Consider the following 22,221-nt stretch of genomic DNA (forward strand, 5'->3'; position numbering starts at 1 on the left):
CACTTTGCAGCATGTTGAGCCCTTTGAAAAGCCCTTGACAAACAACAGGATTTACCCCATCCCTGACATTTATATAGCCTGCATAGAGTGAATATACATAAACAGCATACACCCATTATACATATTACAAAGTAGAAACATATTGTGTACTTGGACCTTGTATGTTTACTTATGGAGCCGATATATGAGTAATACAATCTAAGTTTATTTCCCAATCAAATCAAGAGTTGATTGTCAAGCATTGCTAGACCTTTGTGACTTCTTACAATCTAGACATAACAGGCAAGGTTTCCCTTGTTGCACTTAATAAAAAAAAACCATCTTAACTTTGATACTTTGTTTCTCCTGTCTTCCTCTTCACACAGATGGATTTCGTGGGTGTACATTAATGGGATAACGCTTCTGTGTGCCAGTGAAGGGGAAAAAGACTAGCTTATCCTCCTCTGCAGCCTCCCAACTGTTGAGAAACCAAACCATGTAAGACATCAAGGGTGATGATATTAATACATATATGCCAATGCCAATTTATAGATGAACACAATGTTACCTGTATTTTGTAATGAGGCGGTGAAGGAAGATGGAGATTGATACCCTAGAAAACTCATAGCCAGGGCACAACCTTGGGCCTCCCCCGAATGGAATGAAAACATTAGCAGGTGTCATTTCTGCATCACCCTGTTCATATGACAAAAAACACGTCATCAATCCAGGGAAAAAGATATACTTCGTATTAATGATCTACTGCATAGTAAACAAAGATTTACATATCAATGCAATGAATACAGCTAATCTAATAATTACAACTTACAAGCTACATCATTACTTACTACAAGCAGGTACAACTATATCGCAAAATATAAGGCCTCCACATTATATATGGTTGAAAAGTAATAATACATTCGCTCCAAGTGTATTGAAACTATTGATATAGCATACTAGAAGTCATATAAGCTACAGAGTATACATTTTTATCTTATTAAAGGAAATAAGGAGATTGCAAATAAAAATAAAATGACCAAAATAATCAAATTCTAACCAAAAACAGGAAAATCTAGGTCACAATTAGAGCAGAGGATTTTTGATGAATAACCTGCCATCTCCAAGGGTTGAATGATCGAGCATCCTTAAAGTATTCATCATTCATATGTGCGCCCCTAATTGCTGCGAATACTTTCCATCCCTTTGGTATTGTATAGCCTGTTACCATATTGACCCAGAGGCAGAAATATATTACTCAACTACTATGATTTAAGATAATTGCCTATAAATTTCATAAATTATAGTATGAGATGTAACATAACATAAGACTGAATATGCCACCCCTTTTTCAGTCTCTCCATAATCAACAAGTTAAAATAAAAGTCACCCTTATGCATAGTATTTAATATTCATCTTAAACAAAACATAATATTTGGAATTTCACTAGAAAGATAAGGATCAAGTAAACATATAAACTTGTAGAAATACCGTTCATTTGGATATCTGATAGTGTTCGCCTAAATATGCCACCAACGATATTAGAAATCCGCAAAGTTTCACTAATAACCTGGAGATATAATCATATATACAGGAATTAGAATATTGCTAGCCTAATACTGCACAGCTTAAAGTTTCTAGGAATATTAGATTGTTAGAAAACTTCACTCTATCAAAATTATAGAAATAAAGAGAGGATTAAATACAGTATTGCAAATTTATGCAAGTTTGAAGTAGGTTATTAGACTAAGTACCATATATAAATAAGACGACTTACACATTGAGTGAATGACATTGATTTGTAATCATTCCAAACCAACGGCTCACTATCACCCTTCTGATCTCTGATCTTCTCTTGTTCTTCCTGTTGTATAATTACAATGTATTAATTTCTTATGCAATGTAGTATTAATTGCCAACAGCCTAGAGCATACCAGGGAAAACCATCAAAGACTTTAAACATGCATAAGGGGTAAATTCACTAGAAGAAGACATAATTCAATCAATCAATCAATCCTTAATCTCACAAGTGAGGTAGAATAAGACATGATTGTACAGAGAAAAACAAAGTCATATTGGAGTGCCTTAAGAACAGCATATGTTATTTATCTATGAAATATAGCCTTTGTGCATATATAATTCATGCTAAAGACCAGAGTATGTACTCTAATTCATAACTAGGCGTGTAGCATCTCAGCAAAAACCCCAATTGGCCTTGTATGTGGCAACACTCTTGTTCGATATAGTCCTAATTGAAGGCTGTTGAATACATAGTGATATCTGCTACAATTTCCAGTAGCCTTTTCCTAACAGTGGTGATTTCGGCTTAATGCTAATGCCTATCTTAAAATTTTTGAAACATAAGTTGTAAAAGTGGCTGTAAAATGGTAAAATTGCTTCACTAACAGTGGTGCTAAAGCTACAATCAGTACATTAAAAAAAAAAAAAAAAAAATCAACAGGGTTAAGATAAATGGAAGTAGTTAGCTTTAATAAGTTTCCTATACCTTTCTCAAGTCAATACAATATGAGTACAAAGTATACTACAAATAGTCTTAAGTTAATGGGGGAGGAAAAAAAAAAGAGAGATCGATTACCTTGAGTTGGGCAAGAGCAAGTGGAGATTCAGTTAAAAATTTAACTGCTAAAGTCATTGCTGAGGAGGTGGTCTCAAAGCCTGCCAATATCAAAGACACCAGCAAATCTACTATCATCTCATCAGAATATTCATCATCAGCCTTCTCGTCCAGAATAGCCCCCAATATGTCGCTCTTTCTCTCCCCTTCCTCCCTAGCACTTCTTCTCTCCTTTACCACCAACCTCAAGGCTTCTACCACTTTTGTCTTAGCCTTCAACCACATAGTGACCATCCAATTAACATATGATATTGTCCAAATTTTAGAGATGTAGCTAGAAAAGTAATTTCCAAGTCATGATTGATGATATATACCTACTCATAAATATAAGTTTCTATACAATTTTTCATAGATCGACATAAATTAACTTATATTCATCAAACAAGGAATTAAATCAAATTCAATTGAAGATCATATGCAAAATATTGATTTTAAGATCAGAAAATTAGGGTTAGTACTTTAACTGCTCGTTTATAAGAGATGGAGAAGAAAGGCAAGGGAATGCTCCAGAAGCCTTCAACAATAAGAAGGAATTCTTTTCTAAGGTTCTCTGTCCATTCACAAGGGTCATAGCTCAATAAAAGCTTTATTGTTAATGCGAATGCAACCTGCATTCATACAAAAGAAAATGATGGAATTTAGTATACACTAGTTTTGAACCTCAGGGATACAGAAACTGCAAAGATATAACGAATTAAACGCTAACTGAGTAGCATAGTTTGTATCTCCTTAATTAAACATGTACAGTTGTGTAATTTCTATGTTATTTTAAAATTGCAACGTATGCACAAAGTTACTAAGTGTTAAAAAAGATGGAAAAACTTGCCTTCTTAGTTTCCTCCAGAAGTAAAAGTTTGGGAGACCAGGAATCCATATAAAACAGCATCAAACGATCCATATCAAGCAAAAGACGGCCACGAGTAAGAGCAGATTTAGTAAAATTGATAGTAAGAGAGTGCATTTTCTTATGCAAATTTCCCTTCATTAAAAGCAGTGAGTATTTCCCATGCAAATATGCAATCATACTTGGGTAATCACTGTTAAATAATTTGCCTTCATTGTTAAGAATAAAACGATTGACCTCAGGATCAACACTGTAGATTGTAGGCTCACCAAACAGGTGGGTCAAGAAGATGGGCCCAAAACGGCCCACACGTTCATCTGTGAAAGGCTCAGGGTTATCGGACTTGAAGGCCGATATCAGTTGGAGGGTCTCCCCGATAAAGGGGAGACCCATTTTGCCAGGAGGGAGAGTGTTGGGCCGTCGGCGATACAGAGTGGAGAGTAGGAAGGGGAGGGAGAGAAGAGAGATGAACAAGGTGATCGTGACATTTAATGAGAACTCCATAGGAGAGCAAACTAGTGTGTAGTAGCTGAGCTAGAGTGCTAGACAGGAGCAATTACAGATTCCTCGGTTAGGATATTAATATACTCTACCTTAACAAAAAAAATTAAATAAATAAATAAAAAATTAAAAATAAAATAAAATATCCATTTAATCATTGCAGAATATATGTGGTGCACTTACCGAAATATAAAAATAATTTTCATACAAAAATAAAATAAAACATATACCGAAATATATTTTCAATAAACAAAAATTTCCATTGTATTTTGAGCACTTGTGAGCTAATATTTTTGCTGCCTAAAAATGAGCTAAAAAATTATATATGATCCAAAAAATAATCCAACATATGAAAATATAACTATATAAGTATCACAATAATTTAATATGAGAGTGAGGGATAGCTCAAGTCGTTAGAGCTTTCCTCTCAATTACAATAGACCCTGGGATCGATTCTCATCACCATGTCCCTCGCCCTTGGCTTTGTAAGCGCAAAAAATTTAAAAAAAATAAAATAAAAATTTTTTAAAAAAAAACAATAATTTAATGTAACACTACAATACAAGCTCTCATAAATCACTATGCACGCATCACATCAAGCTGCATATAAAACAATATATGCTAAGCTATCTTGATTACTATGATTGGATAGCTTTATCTCACGAGTCATATTCTATTGTTAACTTTTCTTACTGTCAATATCGTCTATCTCCTTAATTAAAATTATATTGTATAAATTATCTGCTGTTTTCTATCTGATCCAAGAATTTATGTAAAATATCTCAATTTCTCAAATTAAATTTAAACATTGAGAAAAATAAATAAACTGTCACAGATTTATTAATTAAAATAACAAACATTAAAAGGTTTATTAGTCAGAGTGAGGTCACAGTCTTCACAACTTTTAAAACTATTTTTAAAGAGGAACTTTTTTTTTTTAGGAAAATTTTGAAGAGGATTCTTGATATGAGAAAATAGAAATAAACTTTCTTATTTTTTTTTTCTTAAAATAAAAAAATAAAAAAAAATCAAAGTCCTACTTAACAGCAACAATAACAAGATTTCCTACCCAAAAATAATTAATTTGGATACTGACTTAAGAATCTCACTTCTCAGAAAGATGGATTGTTACCTTCACAGAATCACATTAATAAGCACGAATAACAATGTTGCATCAACAAAATGTCCTACCTTAAAGAACGCAAGGCAGCATTTCCTTGAGCTGACTATAGAGGGCTTAAGCACATATCGTCTGCAGAATCCAAGCACTGGAGCTTTCTGTAATTCTGCAACTTTGATGCTGTGATTGCATGTCATGTGATGAAGAGTACCAAAATGTAAAAGAATTATTGCAGGGGAAAAAAAAATATGTGACTGATACATATGTGTGCAACTATAGCTTATATAACTCTATCAGTGTTTGTCCATGCCATACAGAATTCCAGTAACTATATGTCTATAAGCATCACTTGAGCGTCTGTCAGTAAATAACTGTTACAGAGCATTTGATAAGGCTTGCTCTAGGGAAGAAGAAAATCTATCAACTTGAGCTTCTCAATTCAATAGAAACATCCTAGATTAAGTCTCCTGATGCATGTTTCCCATTTTATGCTTGTTCCAAATTTTATGTATCATTTCTCCTAAAACTTATAAGATGAAATTTCGGCAAATGCTTTTTTCTTTCCTACCCTTTTTTTTCCAGACAAACTATAAAATATAAAAACAAACAAAAAATAGCCCTAAGAATATAAGAACTTATACAACAGTTGGTGAAAGGCTGAAAATACACTATTAAATCATTTGTCATTTCTATAATTCATTAGATGAATATCAAGTGGTGACAAAAACAAATTTTGAGGAAAGCTGAGACAAGTTTGCAAGATTATATCTCATACCCAAAGCTGAAGGAGCAGAATGGAAATCTTTGCACCACTTGCTTCATGCATTAAAAAATGAGAAGTATATATAAATTGAGGGAATAAATGATCAATTCTTTTTTCTTTATAAGGGAAGATGAAAATGAGGACAACACAGAAGGAACACGATGCCTGAACAGAGTAAATCATAAACATTAGCCGAAATTCTGATCAAATCAAAAAAGCCTATTCCAATTAAAGTTCCTAAGGCCAGAAGAATGATACTGTATACAATGTACATTATCATCAATAAAACTCCATGTTTATGAACTTTTCATCTTGGCAAATAATGCCATCATTCAAGATTACAAACCAAGAATACATGCATGTTATTAATAGAGGATCCTCAATACTAAAGCCAAACCATGCATTGTACAGCAATAAGAAAATCATATTTTGCGTCTTCATTAAGAAACGTAAAGGATATAATTAGTAAGAAAATTACCTTCTAAATACCACTTTTATTACAAACAACAAACTTATAAAAAGTTTGTTTAAAACAATACCTAACAAAAATTAAGTGTCCAATGCACACTACCATTTCACAAATTTCACCAATTTTATATGTAAACTCCTTTTTTTTATATGTAACACTTTATTGTGGCTCACTGAGCCAGGCACTAGAAGAGAACTGGGTTTGTGAACCATACTTAATGTTTGAAGGTCAAGAAAACCATCAATCAGTTGTGTGTATTAGTCAACTTGTCTGTTAAGATAGATTTCTTAAAAATACATAAAAGGCACTTGTCATTTATATAAAAATAAATATGTAAAAGGTTAAGTTTCACAAATTTTTCTTGTATAAAAACATTGAATTTGAGTCAAATGGCATGGAGCATATAAATGGGAAGATTTTGCTTTGGAGTTTGTGTTTAGTAACTTAGTAAGCAAGCACAAACAACTGCTGTAATCCTTAATGTAATGAAAGGTTTGCAGCTCCTGGTAACATATATGTACCTACTCTTCAAACATTCTCGCGAATCTTGCCTCATTGGAATTTGATAATTGAGGTTTTGCTTTAAATGTATCTTATCAACTTTAACTTCCTGAATCAAAACTCAAAAGGCTTACCTGTCAAAAAACCAATCAAGAAAATGACATCTACCACTGACGGAAACAGAACCAACAGGGATCTTAGATATTAGACAGAAATCTAAAATATATCCAGGAGATCAATAGAAGGAAAAAGCCGAATCATATAATCCAGTTGCAGCCACTTTGAAAGATTATGTACAGCGTACATTCAGAAGCTTAAATGTATCTTTTTAATGATGGGCAGAGGAACTGATCATCTATCATAAGTTGTTCTTTCTAGTGAAAGAGAACAGAGCACATGTTATGAGAATATTATGATGAATCTAGTTGTAAAACACAGATGACATAACATGAGGAACAAAAGCAAAAAAATTGGAAACTGAAGAAGGCCACTAAAATGGTTGAGCAATCTGCAATCCTAAATATCAAAGGGCCGAACTACAAATTAATGCAAGTGAAATTATGAGCTACCTAAAATGTCTTTCTCATCTTTCTTCTTGTTGAATATATGTTCTATCAACATACTCTGATGGCAACGTAGAGTTGCAGTATAAAAAATTTCAGTAGCCCTTTTCAAAGCATAGCACTCGGAAGACCAATCTAGAAGAAAATCCAATAAATAGATTATGTTGTAAAATTATAACAAATAAATCCCTACTGCTAGCAAAAAAAAAAATCAAGCAATGACACAATGATAAGATTGACACAATTAATGAACATTGTTTACCTTTTCCACAATATCTAGAACAAATAAGGGGATTATCTGAACCAATGACAAAATCAATATACCGTTACAGGCATTATATGCACAGCACATACATGTCAAAATACAGCACCATAGTTATCTTGATGGGCACGTAATTGGAATTGTAGATGAAAGCTTATAAATCGACATCTTTAACTTCTTCACTACTAGATTTCGAAAACAAATTTACAATATATATCATATCTCAGCAACTATTTTTTCACCTGCCCTCTATTTGGTTGTTAAGAAAATTAGGATAACGGGAGTAAGATAATAATTGTCTACATATTAACCAAGAAATACAATATTCAAGGAGTACTAGATCAATTTAATTCAGTCAGTTCCTTGTATTACTCTCTTCAAATGGCAAAAAATAGGCATGATCATTTGTTAAACCCAAGAGCAAGTTAAAAATTATTCTTTCTTAAAGCAACAATCCTCTTTCAATGGTAACACAACATATCTTATCATTGTTATCAACAAATCAAACAAAAAAAGAAATATCATTTCATTCGAGTAATAACGGTTCGTACCATAATCCAAGTCCCAATTACAGCAGCACAGACCTGTAGGCTCATTCTCTGTAAAACAATCTCTATAAGAAACCCTGGAACAAACAGCAGAACTCCATTACAAACAAAACACAACAGTATCTCTCTTTGAGGCATTTCATCAAACACTTGGTGATCAAAATCAAAACCCACCAAATTCACCTTATAAGCATGCAATTAACCAAAAACAATAATAACCAAATCACATTAGTCACACAATTCATGCTTCCAAATCCTCACCCACAAACCCAGTCAATGTAATCGACTGCAAAATGTAAACCCTCCAGTTTCGACAATTTCAACATCGTATGCCTTTCAATAAGTATCAAAACCCATGAATTAACAATATAAACAAACAAAAATTCAGGGTAAATCTATTAAAAATTCAAAGATCATAAATTTTTTCTGGATTTTTTTTAACAAAAGTTCCTCATACCGGAATTTCGTCGGAAACTTGAAATGCAGTGATCATCATAAAATCCTTGAATGGGTATGAATTCGTCTCTCTTCTCCATAATTGTTGTTGTTGATCAGAGGAGAGAGAAAATCAAACATGTGAAGCGAAGTGAATAGCTCAGAAGATTCGATGGTGGTTCTGTTTGTGCATTTTTCCCGCCAAGTATTCTTAGAGTGAAATTGGGGTTGATTTTTTTTTTTTTTTAAATTGGTCAAAGTTTTTGAGATCAATATCCTACGTCATACTAAGGGTCTTTTCTTCATATCTTAATTTTCTTCTTTCATGAAATATTTAGTTCAGTTCAGTCAATCAGATCAGGCCTAAATTTTATTTACATGATCATTTTCGTTTGACTCTCCCCACAATTTTGTTGACTTTGTCTTCACAAGTAATAAAGTCAAAGTGTCTAGCACATTTTCTTTTATTTGTTATCCTAGCTATTTGGGCTGTGAGATGAATTAATTGCATTATTTTATTTTATTTTTTTTGAGAAAAACTAATTGCATTATTGATAAATTATCATTTACATAAGGTAATAAATTATAATAATCATTAATTTAAGGTAATAATCTTTAGTAATCTTTTATATTAGGTAATAATAAACCTACATTAAAGGGATGGAAATTCTAAGTAAAAAAAGCAAAGATGGAAATGGATCAAAGTGTGGAACTTGTTTTGATTTTGCTAGCTAAGGTATGTAACATACCCCACTTATGGATGTAATACCCTTCACTGACTGTTATTAAAGTCTTTTACCTTCTTTATCTTAATTAGTATAAATATGCTAGCAAGATACCACCCTTGTCTCACATTCATTATAGAAAATTAAAAAGAAAACAATATAACAATTTTACTATCGTCCCCTAAATTTGGGTGCATTCTCTTCACAAGATCTCATCCACTCAACTCATTATGGCTCAAAACCAAAGGCGTCATGCTTTGAATCCACAAGCAATGCCTTGGAGCCCAACAATTGACCGAGGTCCAGTGATGGAAAGGACAATCTATGTTACCTTTTCAGATGGATATCCCCTCACTGAAATGGAGCTTTATAATTTTTTCACCTGGTATATATAAATTTTCTATACTATATATATACACTATTTCAATTCATTTCATCAAGATCTTGTTATAGGAGTATTCAATTATATATATCCGTCAATCAATGTTATACTAAGTTGATAAACTTCTTTGAAATACTAACTTGACACCTTGTTATACTTTGTGTGCATAATATATATATATATATATATATATATATATATATATATATATATATATATATATATATATATATATTCATACTAAGTTGATAAACTTCTTTGAAATACTAACTTGACAAAATTTACGATCTAATCTCTCTCTTTTTTTTTTTTTCACTCAGGGGACTTGGATTATCTGTAGAAAAAATATACATACACTACGACCCTGCTCGTAGGTTTCCCCTGTTTGGTAAAATATTGTTTTACCGACGTTCAGGTGTATGGATAGTGTTGCAAAATAAGGAGGAGATACAATATTTTGTTGATCGGAAGAGTCTTTGGTGCAAGAAGTGTAGAGAAAAGAAGAATGACAACGTTTCTATGTGACGAGTTTACATTGATCATTGTTTAAGTTAAACAAAGGGGTTAATTAATCCAGCCATCTATCAATATTTATGTTATTCTATTACCTTTAAAAAAAAACATCTATAATTTATTGTTAGTTGTTTGATGTTTCGTTATTATGTTTGTCTTAGCTTGTGCTTGTTGCACAAGAGTCGGATGTATTAGAAAATATTTTTGATCGATAATACTCCTATCAATTTATAATGTTATAAGATTTTAATTTTATTAAAATAATTGTTGCATATATACTTGCGTTTAAGTATCAAATTTTGTATGTAGCACAATTAAGTTAAAGCATTATATTTTCCCTAAATTTTTATTTCTTGCACTGAACAATAGAGTAACACTGATCTAGCGCTTAATTTAGAATTACAATTTCAATGGATCCCTATGTATCGTTATGAAATAAAACCATAACAATTTCTTATATAAAGGTTATCATATTAGTCACATAATTTATTAAGAAAAGTTGGCCAACGATTAAGGTTAATGTATGTAATTACAATATACTAAGAAGTATTTTGGCATTTTGCTATGTACAAAACTACAAAACATAATGTGATCCTATGTTTTATTTTTCAATATTCTAAAAGACTACTCCCTCCGTCCCTAAATTACATTCCTCTTTCTCTCTATTGTGTGAGGAATAAATGCTAGAAAGAGGAATGTAATTTAGGGACGGAGGGAGTAGTAAATTTCTAGGGGTAATGTAGTTGGGCATTGATTATGGTTAATTAATGCAATTATTGATTTTGAAATACTGATGTTTGACAAAATATTCCTATCAATTTATTTGACAAAAAAATGAAAAATAGATCCTCGGTTAATGATGTTTGACAAAATATTGGAGGATGGTAGTTTTTTAATTTTGAAATTGTTTTACGCAAAAGCTAGCAAAATTAACTTTTTAGAGTTTGTATTTGCATTTGCCTAGTGTTTGTCAAAATAGACAAACTTTACCTTCCATTATCAAACACCTTTTACATACACGGGTTGCATCGTGCACATAAATGTAGGTGCATCAAAGGATCAAAAATAAAAAATGGTGCTCTTTTGCTCATTTGATGGAGTATTTATTTGCTCTCTTTAAATTAAGATTTTAAAATGAGCAACAAATAAAAAGGATTAGAAAATAGCCTTGATACACTTTTGCACCTGGCTGGCTATATATAAATAATTGTTTTGACAATTGCTAACGAGTAATAACTAACATTTACTCGATCACACTAACATACAATAATACAATCAGGTTAGAGCGCTGAATTGACAATTTGTTATTTGACGAGTACCACAATTTACAATATGATAACTAGTTTTTGGGTTGGAGCTAGCGATGCCTCGAGTTACTATATATTATTATTATTATTATTATTATTATTATTATTATGATTATTATTGTATGAACTTAATTTAACTTGATTGTAATATATATCATGTGTTATTTACTTATCCTGTCTGGAGTAAATGAGTAATTTAATCATTAGTATTATTATTTAATTGATTGAATGACATGTAATATGATAATTTTTTTGTGGCTTATTAGTATTTAATTTTACATAGCATGTAATATGGTAATAGCTTAATGGCTAACACACTAGTGTTTAAACTTGAAGTTGTTAGCTCAATTATTGTAAGATACATATTTTTAAACATATGAATTGAAATACCCGATTAAATAATGACGGAGCGCCACATGATGATGAATGGCTTACTAAATACTAAATCCTAGTAGGTGATTAATTATAAATTTATTGCTACTCACTCGTGTTAGAAAAAAAAATATATATATATATATATATATGTATATATATATATATGTATATGTATGTTGAACAGGATTACTTCATCAATTCATGTAATCCATTAATCACTATTTTTAATATTAAAAAAAAGGTTTATGTATGAACACATTTATATGAGGTACGTAAATGCATACTACGGGCCTGTTCACATTTACTTAATTTCAGTTCAGTTCAGCTCCAATCTGTTCAGTTCAGTTCAGTTCAGCTCTTAATTTCCCTCTCACATAAAATATTCATTTCAGATCAATTCAGTTCAGTTCAGCTCCAATCAGTTCAGTTCAGTTCAGCTCAGTTTAGTAAATATGAACAGGCCCTACCTTGCATATATATATTTATGTTTAAATTATCGATCAATAATATCACGTAAAGAGGGGGTGGTGAATTGTACAATAATTGACAGCAAGTTTCTTTTGATATTATAATTAATAACGTAAATTACATTATCAATATCATAATTATATCAATCGAACTTGGTGATTACATCACATACATAGGCAACGTAACAATATAGCAATTCAAATTCGTATTAGTAGTGTATTACCCACCCATCACTCTAGGGATATATTCTTTCTTTTGTCAAGGGAAAAACTCAAATTACTCTTTTTCTTTATTACTTAAATATGTCAATACGATGCGCAATATAATGCGACTAATATATAAATTTGTGTACTATTGCGGTATTATTTTAGAGGTTCTTGGGTATATTATGACATAATTTTAGAGGTTCTCGTGTACATACGTCATATAAATTTTCATTTATACAAATCATTTATGTTAAAATAGCAAAAATATATAAAATTCTGTAAAATGCTAGAATAAGGAAGATAATGAAGTCAAAGGCTCAAGAACTTTCTTAATCAAGGGAAAACAACAGCAAATTAGCAATTTAATTGGTATTAATAAATCTGACGTAAATTTCAACGTTATCTTTGGTCAGCTAAGTTTAACAACTAGATTATTTTTACAAAGTGGTGTAATCGTGTATAAACAGCAAATTAAAAAAATATTACTAACGAAGCAATCAAAAAGGTTTGAATTTTCAAAGTTTCTATTTTTTTTTAAAAAAATAAAATAAAAATAAATCTGGGAAGTAGGTGGCTTAAAGTAACTCCTGAGTAAACAACAAGGCTTAGAATGTGACAGCAGTGTCATGTTGAGAGGTGCACAAGTGTGTGTTTCTCGCAGATTCAGAGCTTTCCTTGATGCACACATTTGGGAATCTTTAATCCACTACGGCTAGAATCTCTTTTCAGCTACTTTAAACCGTATAATGAGTTAGCTACTCTACCATTCGATTTAATTTTTACTCCATTAATTATCAAAGATTAGTATAATACCAAGTATATAAATCAATTGTAATTGGTACAAATTTATAATATTACTGTATTGACTATAATGTAATGAGTAACAGAGTAAATAATATCATGAACAAATAACTCTATAATAAAAAAAAAAAAAAAAAAACTCTATACTAAAAAAAAAAAAAAACTCTATACTAAAAGTCACTAATTATCCTTAAAAAAAGTTACTAATCATATATTAATTACATAAATTAAATACAAGATTTTATCACATTTTTGCTAATGAATTAGAGTATATAAGTAATAAATGCTTACTCACTTGTATACAATACTCCGCAATATATAATCCGTTCATCTCATGAGGAGGACTTCCTAATACGGAGTACAAATATATTTTTTTTATTCTTATCTTGTTAAAAAAAAACAGTATAATGAGAGCGTGAATAATATGTGGCAATGAAGTGAACTCACCAAACTCCAACAAATGTGGCATGAATAATGAAAGCCTAATCTATAGCCTAAGATCCAAATTCAACGGATAAGAAGAAAATATAAAGGTATAAAGCCCAAGGAATCGTCCAAAACTTTAAACTTGTACTTGTCTTAAGACGCTGACTTCCTCTCCTGTTGCAACCAAGTATCTTACTCAGATTAAACCCCTTTTCATACTTCCACGTCATCTATCCCCACTTTATTTTTCTTTTTTAGACCTATCTAGAAATTTGAGTAACCAACTCACAAATCCCTTCATTACACGACTCTTAAATACCTTTACCCCTAAACCCGATTCGAATTAACGCCTACTTTAAAATAATTGACACAATTCTGTCAAAAAAAAAAAATTGACACAGTTAAGATACACACATTAAAATAATATAGTACTCGTAATATTTTTACATTATAAGAGTAATAGTCGATTTTTTTTTTTTTACGTAGTACTTTAATATACGAGTATTAATTTAAATACATGGTCAAAATAAAAAAAATAAAAAATAAAAATTCTAACAATTAATAAAAAAAATCCTTTAATTACACGACTCTCTTTCCACTGCAAAAAATTCTTCCATCATAAAACAAAGCCCACCAAACTTTCAGCCCAAAAAAAAGAAAAAAAATAAAAAATTACAACGTTTGCTTTCACGCAACTTTCATTTTCTCTCAAACTCTCTCCAAATTATATCATCAAAATTTCGGTGTGATCATATTATCTGTTGAATTGTTCATCATCTGTTAATATCTTTCTTTATTTAGGTGTGTATAAATCATAATCTATTTTATTTGATTGTAATAAGTACATAATTAGAAAGTGAATATAAAAAAAAAAGTTGGTTAAAAATTATTAGTTGAATGTATGGCGTCGATGTCAGATACCAAGGAATCATCGTCGGAAAATATGGCAGTTTCCGGCGTTGCGATGAGTTTTCCGATCAATGATTCTTCTTCTTCTCCGACTTCTCCGGCGAAACTTCCTCGGAGACTTCGTCGCCGACTTTCTGAGTGTCGGAATACTCCGACTGCTGAAGAAATCGATGCTAAACTTAAAGAAGCCGATCTTCGTCGTCAGGTTTTAGTCTTACTTTTTTCATTATTTGTGTTTGAATTGTTGAATTTAAGTTTGAATTAGTGTGTAATTGTTGAATTGATGTTATATTAGGGTTTTAATTTATGCCTTTTTGTTGTATAGTGTGAAATTTCTCTTATTTTTACGTTCAATGTGCAATTTTTTGAATTTCAGTTAAATTTAGTGTGATTTTGTTAATTTCTTTTGTTAATTGATGGGAATAATTAGGGGTTAATCAACGAGGTTTTAGTTCATAGTGTTTTTCTCTGTTTTTATGTTGATTGCAGACTTTTGTAGTTCGTTGAATATTAGTGTGATTTTATTGTTATTCATATTTTCTACTCGTAAAATTTAGATTTTTTTTTCTTCTTTTGGGTTAATTTGGTGTTTAATTGTTTGATGGGACATGAACTGAACGGAAATAATTTCGTAGTTGATTTTGGACACTGAATCACAGATCATTAGAAGGTATAAAATTGTTGGAAATTTGTTTCGGAATTTTTATGTATAGTTGTTTTTTTTAAAAAAATTGTTAAATTCCCCACTTATGGGATTAAGGCGTTGAATGATTGATTTTGGTTAATTAAAGTTTAATCTTCTTACTAATATTGGAAGTTTTAATTACGAAGTATTTTCCGTCAAAGTACTCCTATTTGCTTTGTCTCATAATTCTATGTCTAAGAGACTACTACACCGTTCATTTGTGTTGGATATGCATTTTTTTTTTGTGGCAAATAATGTGGATAAGTATTGTGTTTGTTGTTAATACAAGTAGTTTAATATAGGAATTTTATGATTTGATCAGAAGGTCGGGTTGGATATGCATTTTTTTTTTTTGGTGGCAAATAACGTGGATAAGTATTGTGTTTGTTGTTAATACAAGTAGTTTATTATTAGGAATTTTATGATTTGATCAGAAGATCGGGTTGATTTTGGTAGTTTTTTGAAGAGATACGGACTAATATGCTTTGAAGCCTCCTCACTGAACCAACAGTACTGTTTGAACTGAAGTTCCATCTCCATTAGTCAGTTTGTTTTGCATAATTGCAATGTAACTGTCGTGCAATTGCTTTTACATATGTCATGGATACGATATTGTTTCCGAAAGTCTCAATTTACTGATGATCTTTATGGTTTTGGTGATGGCAGCAATTCCATGAATTTTTGTCAAGCAAGGCAAGGCCTAAGCAGAGGAGCCCATCATGGTCATCTTCACAAGAATTGGATCTTGGTCAGAGACTTGAAGCTAAGCTTAATGCAGCCGAGCAGAAAAGGTTTGTGTTTGCTTGGTCTGTTGTTGTCTTCCTATTGAAAAAACAATTATAAATTACTTCAACATAGAGTTGTTCTTTCTTTTTATCTATGTATCAAGGGATTCTGATGAGTTGATTACATGGCTGTTCTTGTATGTTAATGGATTTTCTTGTTATTCAAAACAATATGTGCTCTACTTCTAGTGCGCTTTATGAGCAAGATCACTTGTATGTTTAAGAACATTCTTTTTTCTTTTTTAGGAGGAGAAAAGATGTTTCCTTGGTGCTTAAAGTCAGTACTGCTGCTTGATTTTTACTGTATACAACTGTTTGACTCTCCTCTAATGTTAGAAAAAGGCCCTTTTTGCTGATTTTTGTTTTTTTTTTTTTTTTTTGTTTTGTTTTTTTTTTTTTTTTTTTTGTTTGGGGGGTGGAACTGTGTGTATGTTTTTTCTTTAATATGAAGTATAATTTTCAAATTTTTATTTTTAATTTTACCAGATTTTTTCTTTCCTTGAACCTGTTATAAATATGTTCTTTTTTTTTTTTTTTTTAATAAATGTTCTGAAAATGTTGGATGACATTTTACTGCAACAATGTCATCTATAGTGGAAATTATGTGGCATGTTTTAAGATTCATGATGTTGCAGGTTGAGCATTCTTTCAAAGGCTCAGATGCGCTTGGCTAGATTGGATGAGTTACGACAAGCAGCTAAAAGTGAGGTGAAAATGCGTGTTGAGAAAGAGCGTGATGAATTGGGTATGAAAGTTGAATCACGGGTTCAGCAAGCAGAGGCAAACAGAATGCTTATCCAGAAATCTCGTAGGCAGCGGAGAGCTGCAAGGAAAGAGCGGACTGCTCAATCTTTAATGCGGAGGACGATGCAGGAAAGTAAATATAAGGAGTGTGTGCGTGCTGCTATCCACCATAAGCGTGCTGCTGCAGAGAGAAAGAGACTAGGATTGCTGGAAGCTGAGAGGTCAAAGGCACATGCAAGGTTGGTACGAGTACAGAGAGCAGCTAATTCTGTTTACAGTCAGCGGGAAATGGAGAGAAAAAAAAAGAGGGAACAACTGGAAGATCGGCTGCAAAGGGTATGTATATTATCTACTTCGTATTATATGCTTGTCTTTTGTCAACCATTCAATGTAGTTTGTCAGATGTTGGATTTTATGAATCCAATTAATTATTTAAAACTTTGTGCAACTGAATCCAAATGTGGTTTAACATCAATGATTTTGGGATGTATGGAGTATAATTTTTGAGACATTTTGTTTAGACCTGACTTTTGCTGATCTCTTGACCCACCATAAATTCATTATAATTGGTAGTTTATGATGTCCTTTTACAATTTGTAAGAATTGTAACTAATTGATGTGGCTGGTGACAGGCCAGAAGACAACGAGCAGAACTTTTGAGGCAGAAAAAGAGTATAACTGGTTCTCCTCGTGTAAATTGTAATGTCACAGATGACCAGGCTTTAAATCTTGCAAGAAAATTATCAAGGTGAAGAATTTATATTGTTGGTTATGTATATATATGCTTATTCGTGATGCCAATTTCTATCTTATATATTCAATTGTCTGCATTGTGTAACTTGAGGGTTAGTTATGTTTGTATATTAAAAACACAATGGTGAAGCTCAATCATGCTAACTCACTTTAAAAGCTGGATGGAGTTATTGTCTGCTGCATAAGCAATTGTAGAAGCATTTTTTTGTCCTCTAAATTTTTTTGAAACTTTTTTTTGGACAAGTTTTCCTTGGCAATCAGTGTGGGCACATAATTATTTTATTTTTCTCCTTAGTGTGGTTGTATGCTGTGAATTGTTGATGCAATGGCAATTCCTTGTTTTCATTGGCAATTGATTTAGATTTTGCTGGACATGTTACTCCTCTACTTCCAATTTCTGACTATTGTTTTGCCATGGCATTGGTTGCAGGTGCTGGAGACGGTTTGTGAAATTGAGAGGAACTACTTTTTCTTTAGCAAAAGGTTTTGAGGATTTGAATATCAATGTTAAATCAGTCAAGACAATGCCCTTTGAACAGCTTGCAGTTCTTATAGAGTCAGATACGACTTTGAAGGTTGTGAAATCTTTGGTTGATCGGCTTGAAGTCCGTCTCAGGGTCCGACAGGGAACTAGTGGTTCCTTTGGGTTGGAAAATATTGATCACCTGCTGAAGCGTGTTAGCAGTCCAGTGCGCAGGCGCAATGGAAGCCATGCATCCAGGACCAGGGGACAAAAGAGAGCTGTATCTAGGGGAGAAGGAACTCATGGCCCCCGTAAATTGTCAAGATATGCTGTGAGGATTGTTCTTTGTGCCTATATGATACTGGGTCACCCAGATGCCGTTCTAAGCGGTAAAGGTGGGCATGAGACAGCCCTTACTGAGGCTGCTGTGAAGTTTATTCAGGAGTTTGAGTTATTGATCAGGATAATATTAGAAGGTTCCTGTGTCAAATCTACATCAGGGGAAAATCTTGCAAGTTTCAGGTCGCAGCTGGAGACATTTGATAGAGCATGGTGCTCGTATCTGTATTGCTTTGTGGTATGGAAGGTCAAGGATGCTAGACTACTAGAGGAGGATTTGGTGAGGGCTGCTTGCCAGATGGAGCTATCTATGATGCATACCTGTAAGCTGACACCTGAGGGAGACAACAGTGGTCTTACTCATGACATGAAAGCTATTCAGAAGCAGGTAAGGAATTAGCAGAACTTTATTGTTTACGTTTCATACAACTCTATGTTAATTTCATAATTTGATGGTCCCCTTGAATAATTTGGATGATGCTAGGTGATGGAAGATCAGACACTTCTTAAGGCAAAAGTGCAGGATTTGGGTGGTGATGCTGGCATTGAACGCATGGAGAATGCTATTTCTGATGTTCGATCCAAATTCTTTGCATCAAGGGAGTCTGGAAGTCCATTTGCATCCCCTGTAGCTCATATATCATCTCCTGGGTATTCTAGTTCATCAGACAGCTCACCATCTTCAGTCTCTGGTGAAGCAAGCAGCATGGCTGGTGGAAGTGCAAGACCAAGCGCTGTGGTACGGTCGTTGTTCAAGGAAGATGATACAACTGCAAGCCAAGCAGTGATTTCATCTGTACCAGAAGAACGCGGTGCAGATGTCCAACTAAGCAGTGACAAAGAGCCAGTCACTGAGAATGAACTCTTGGTAAATGAGATAGTCCATGAACATCGTCATGGTTTCGCCGATAAGCTTTACATGGATGATCAAGATGACAGTGGTATTAAGGTGTGTTCATGTTGCATTGGTGCCTTTTTTTCTTTTATCTTTTTGAAATATTTGATGGATGCATTTTTTTTGTGCTTGTATTGGCTTACACTGTTACACATGTGAAGTCTTTAACCTGTCATATGTCCATGCAGGCTCAAATTAAAGAGGCGATGGAGAAAGCATTTTGGGATGGCATCATGGAATCTATGCAGCAGGAGCTGCCAGACTTCAGCTGGGTTCTTAAACTCATGACAGAAGTTAGGGATGAACTGTGCGAAATGTCTCCCAATGCCTGGCGACAAGAGATTACTGATACGATCGATATAGATATCCTTTCACAGGTAGTTTGATTGTTTCTAGCACCTCCCCCCCTCCCCCCCCCCCCCCCCCCCCCCCCTCTCCACAGACATCATAGATTGACCATGTTTTCTGTAATTGAAATAAGTCTGAATTGTCTAAGGTCTGGTCTGCTTTCATATTTCGTTAGATTCATTTTATTTGGTATCTTGTTTGATTTGACCTACTGTGTTTTGTATAATATAGAATTCCAATTTTCATATATTTGATTAATACAGGATTAAAGATATTTGTCAATAATTTAAAAAGATAAGATTATCTATTTTGTTTTGGTGTTCTACTGTGTTTTGTATAATATAGAATTCCAATTTTCATATTTTTGATAAGTACAGGATTAAAGATATTTGTCAATAATTTAAAAAGATAAGATTATCTATTTTGTTTTGATCTGGTTTGCTATATGTTTTTGTGGTCTGATATGATGAAGTCTAATCATAATAATGATAAGTAATAAGTTTACAGAATACATAGCCTTATTTGTAGTCATTTAATTTTTTTTTATAGGATTAGAGCCTCTTCATCATAGCTGTATTATTATATGCATGTTGATGACTGTCCTTTGTCTTTTTAGGTTTTGAGTGCTGGAACATTGGACATAACTTACCTGGGAAAACTACTGGAGTATGCACTGACGACTCTGCAAAAGCTGTCAGCCCCAGTAAATGATGATGAGAGGAAGGCTGCTCACCTGAACATGTTGAAAGAACTGAATGAGGCTTCGCATTCTGGAGATAATACAAAATCTTCTTTTGCCATATCAATTGTCAAGGGTCTTCGTTTTGTCCTAAATGAGATTCAGGTTTGTTGCTCTTTGTGTCTTTGTTTAGGTTCTTTATCTCCTTGCAATACAATTTTAATTAATTCATTTTATTTTATTATGTAGAAACTGAAGAAAGAGATAAGCAGAGCACGTATCAGAATCATTGAGCCAATGATACAAGGGCCTGCTGGATTGGACTATTTACAAAAAGCTTTTTCAAATCGATATGGATCACCTTCTGATGCTTTTACTTCATTACCATTGACAATGAGTTGGATGACTTCAGCGAGCACTAATTTGGAGCGGGAGTGGGATGAATACTTGGATTCACTGTCAACGTTGCCAGATATCCAGGTGACATCTCCTCAGGGGATACCTCCAACTACTCTTCGCACAGGGGGAAGTGTTTCAGTGTTGTCAAGGATACGCTCAATGGGACCAACCGCCACTGGTATGATGCTGGAAATTTGATGAGCATCTCATTCATTTAATTTCGGACAAATTTATAAGGAGTCCATTATTTAGAGATTATATGGCATCCACAATGAGTTCTCTTAAAATCAATTACTAAATCATACTGCATTATTTAAGAAATTCTTTCACAATTGTTGAGAAGCAACATGTAGATAATTAGGTCCAAATTATGGTGGGCTTCCTTTTAAACTCTTTGATCTTACATACTTTCAGGTAAAGAGCAACCGGAGTGCAGAGGAGATAGGAAAGATTTGTTTCTGAGGGTTGGTTTATTAAAGTTAGTGAGTGAGATTGAAGGTCTGGTTCAAGAATCTCTGCCTGAAACTTTGAAACTTAACGTATCTAGACTAAGAGGAGTTCAGTCTCAACTGCAGAAGATCATTGTTATTTCCACAAGGTTTGTGTAACTTCTCTCCTATCTTCCCTTCTGCTTGCATGTAACATGGATGTTTGTAAATATTTACTTTCTTTCTTTGCAGTATGCTGGTTCTTCGACAAGCCCTTCTTAGTGAACACTTGGTAACTAACCCATCAGACATGGAGAACATTATCTCTCAAGCTGCCAAACAGCTTTCGGAGTTGCTCGATAAGGTCGAAGATGTTGGTATTGCTGATATTGTCAAAGCAATTATTGAGCTCTCAGATGATGTTAACCACGTTATCAACTTGGAAAAGCTGCGAGAAAAGAGGGGTGTGGTGGAGAACATGCTCTCAAAGAGCTTGAAATCTGGGGATGCGATCTTTACGCATGTTTCTCGAGCTGTTTACTTGGCTTTAAGAGCTGCCATGCTCGGTGGCACCGGAAGCAAGGGTAGGCAATTGGTGGAGATGGCACTTCGGCGTGTGGGAGCTACTTTGCTCACTGATAAGGTAGTAGAAATTGCAGAAGTTCTTATTGGTATGGCAGTTGTGTCTGCCAGTGTACATGGACCATGGTATGAGCAGCTGCTGAAGAATGTTTAATTTGTTAAAATAAATCGTAGTGGGGGATTGCTTTTTAAACATACCCCAAAATCATGTGTATATATTGTAAATGTAATTATGTGTAGCAAGAAAGTAGGGCGTGGCAATTTAGTCATTCGATCAATGCTCAGTAAATTATGATGTAAATAACATTTGGCATTTGGAATTCTTAATAAATATTGTTCCTGCTGTACCTTTTATGCTTCTAGACCGTTGCTGTATGGATAAAGTTTGATCA

The 22,221-nt window shown here is 33.1% G+C and overlaps 2 protein-coding genes and 1 long non-coding RNA gene across 3 annotated transcripts; 1 reads left to right on the forward strand and 2 right to left on the reverse strand.

Moving 5' to 3' along the window:
- Positions 1–34: 34 nt before the first annotated feature.
- On the reverse strand, positions 35–4,115 carry LOC145613417 (3beta,22alpha-dihydroxysteroid 3-dehydrogenase-like). Its single transcript, XM_081668516.1, has 8 exons — positions 3,438–4,115; positions 3,070–3,219; positions 2,573–2,824; positions 1,754–1,840; positions 1,468–1,546; positions 1,091–1,197; positions 548–675; positions 35–457 (listed from the first exon to the last, which is right to left on the reverse strand). The coding sequence occupies exons 1-8, from the start codon at positions 3,957–3,959 to the stop codon at positions 358–360; spliced, it is 1,425 nt and encodes a 474-aa protein (XP_081524642.1). The 5' UTR covers positions 3,960–4,115; the 3' UTR covers positions 35–357.
- Positions 4,116–6,566: 2,451 nt separating this feature from the next.
- On the reverse strand, positions 6,567–8,838 carry LOC145613153 (uncharacterized). Its single transcript, XR_014106877.1, has 3 exons — positions 8,640–8,838; positions 8,186–8,259; positions 6,567–6,943 (listed from the first exon to the last, which is right to left on the reverse strand). It is a non-coding gene; the product is annotated as an uncharacterized LOC145613153 (long non-coding RNA).
- A 5,351-nt stretch (positions 8,839–14,189) lies between these two features.
- Positions 14,190–22,176, forward strand: LOC145613442 (uncharacterized). The gene is made up of 11 exons (XM_081668544.1): positions 14,190–14,934; positions 16,081–16,205; positions 16,835–17,279; positions 17,576–17,691; positions 18,127–18,886; positions 18,983–19,447; positions 19,582–19,770; positions 20,358–20,585; positions 20,670–20,997; positions 21,234–21,417; positions 21,500–22,176. The coding sequence occupies exons 1-11, from the start codon at positions 14,722–14,724 to the stop codon at positions 21,981–21,983; spliced, it is 3,537 nt and encodes a 1,178-aa protein (XP_081524670.1). The 5' UTR covers positions 14,190–14,721; the 3' UTR covers positions 21,984–22,176.
- Positions 22,177–22,221: the final 45 nt, after the last annotated feature.

This window comes from Chenopodium album, chromosome 25 (assembly GCF_948465745.1).
Source record: "Chenopodium album chromosome 25, dcCheAlbu1.1, whole genome shotgun sequence".
Classification (NCBI taxonomy): Eukaryota; Viridiplantae; Streptophyta; class Magnoliopsida; order Caryophyllales; family Amaranthaceae; genus Chenopodium; species Chenopodium album.

What these genes read in the sequence shown, in the direction of transcription:
- LOC145613417 (XM_081668516.1), bottom strand. Translation starts at nt 3,959, where the DNA reads ATGGAGTTCTCATTAAATGTCACGATCACCTTGTTCATCTCTCTTCTC. An exon ending in TTGCTCTTGCCCAACTCAAG is followed by an intron (nt 1,841 to 2,572) that starts GTAATCGATCTC and finishes ATTATACAACAG; the next exon opens with GAAGAACAAGAGAAGATCAG. An exon ending in TCAACCCTTGGAGATGGCAG is followed by an intron (nt 676 to 1,090) that starts GTTATTCATCAA and finishes TCATATGAACAG; the next exon opens with GGTGATGCAGAAATGACACC.
- LOC145613442 (XM_081668544.1), top strand. Translation starts at nt 14,722, where the DNA reads ATGGCGTCGATGTCAGATACCAAGGAATCATCGTCGGAAAATATGGCA. An exon ending in AAGCCGATCTTCGTCGTCAG is followed by an intron (nt 14,935 to 16,080) that starts GTTTTAGTCTTA and finishes TGGTGATGGCAG; the next exon opens with CAATTCCATGAATTTTTGTC. An exon ending in ATCATTGTTATTTCCACAAG is followed by an intron (nt 21,418 to 21,499) that starts GTTTGTGTAACT and finishes CTTTCTTTGCAG; the next exon opens with TATGCTGGTTCTTCGACAAG.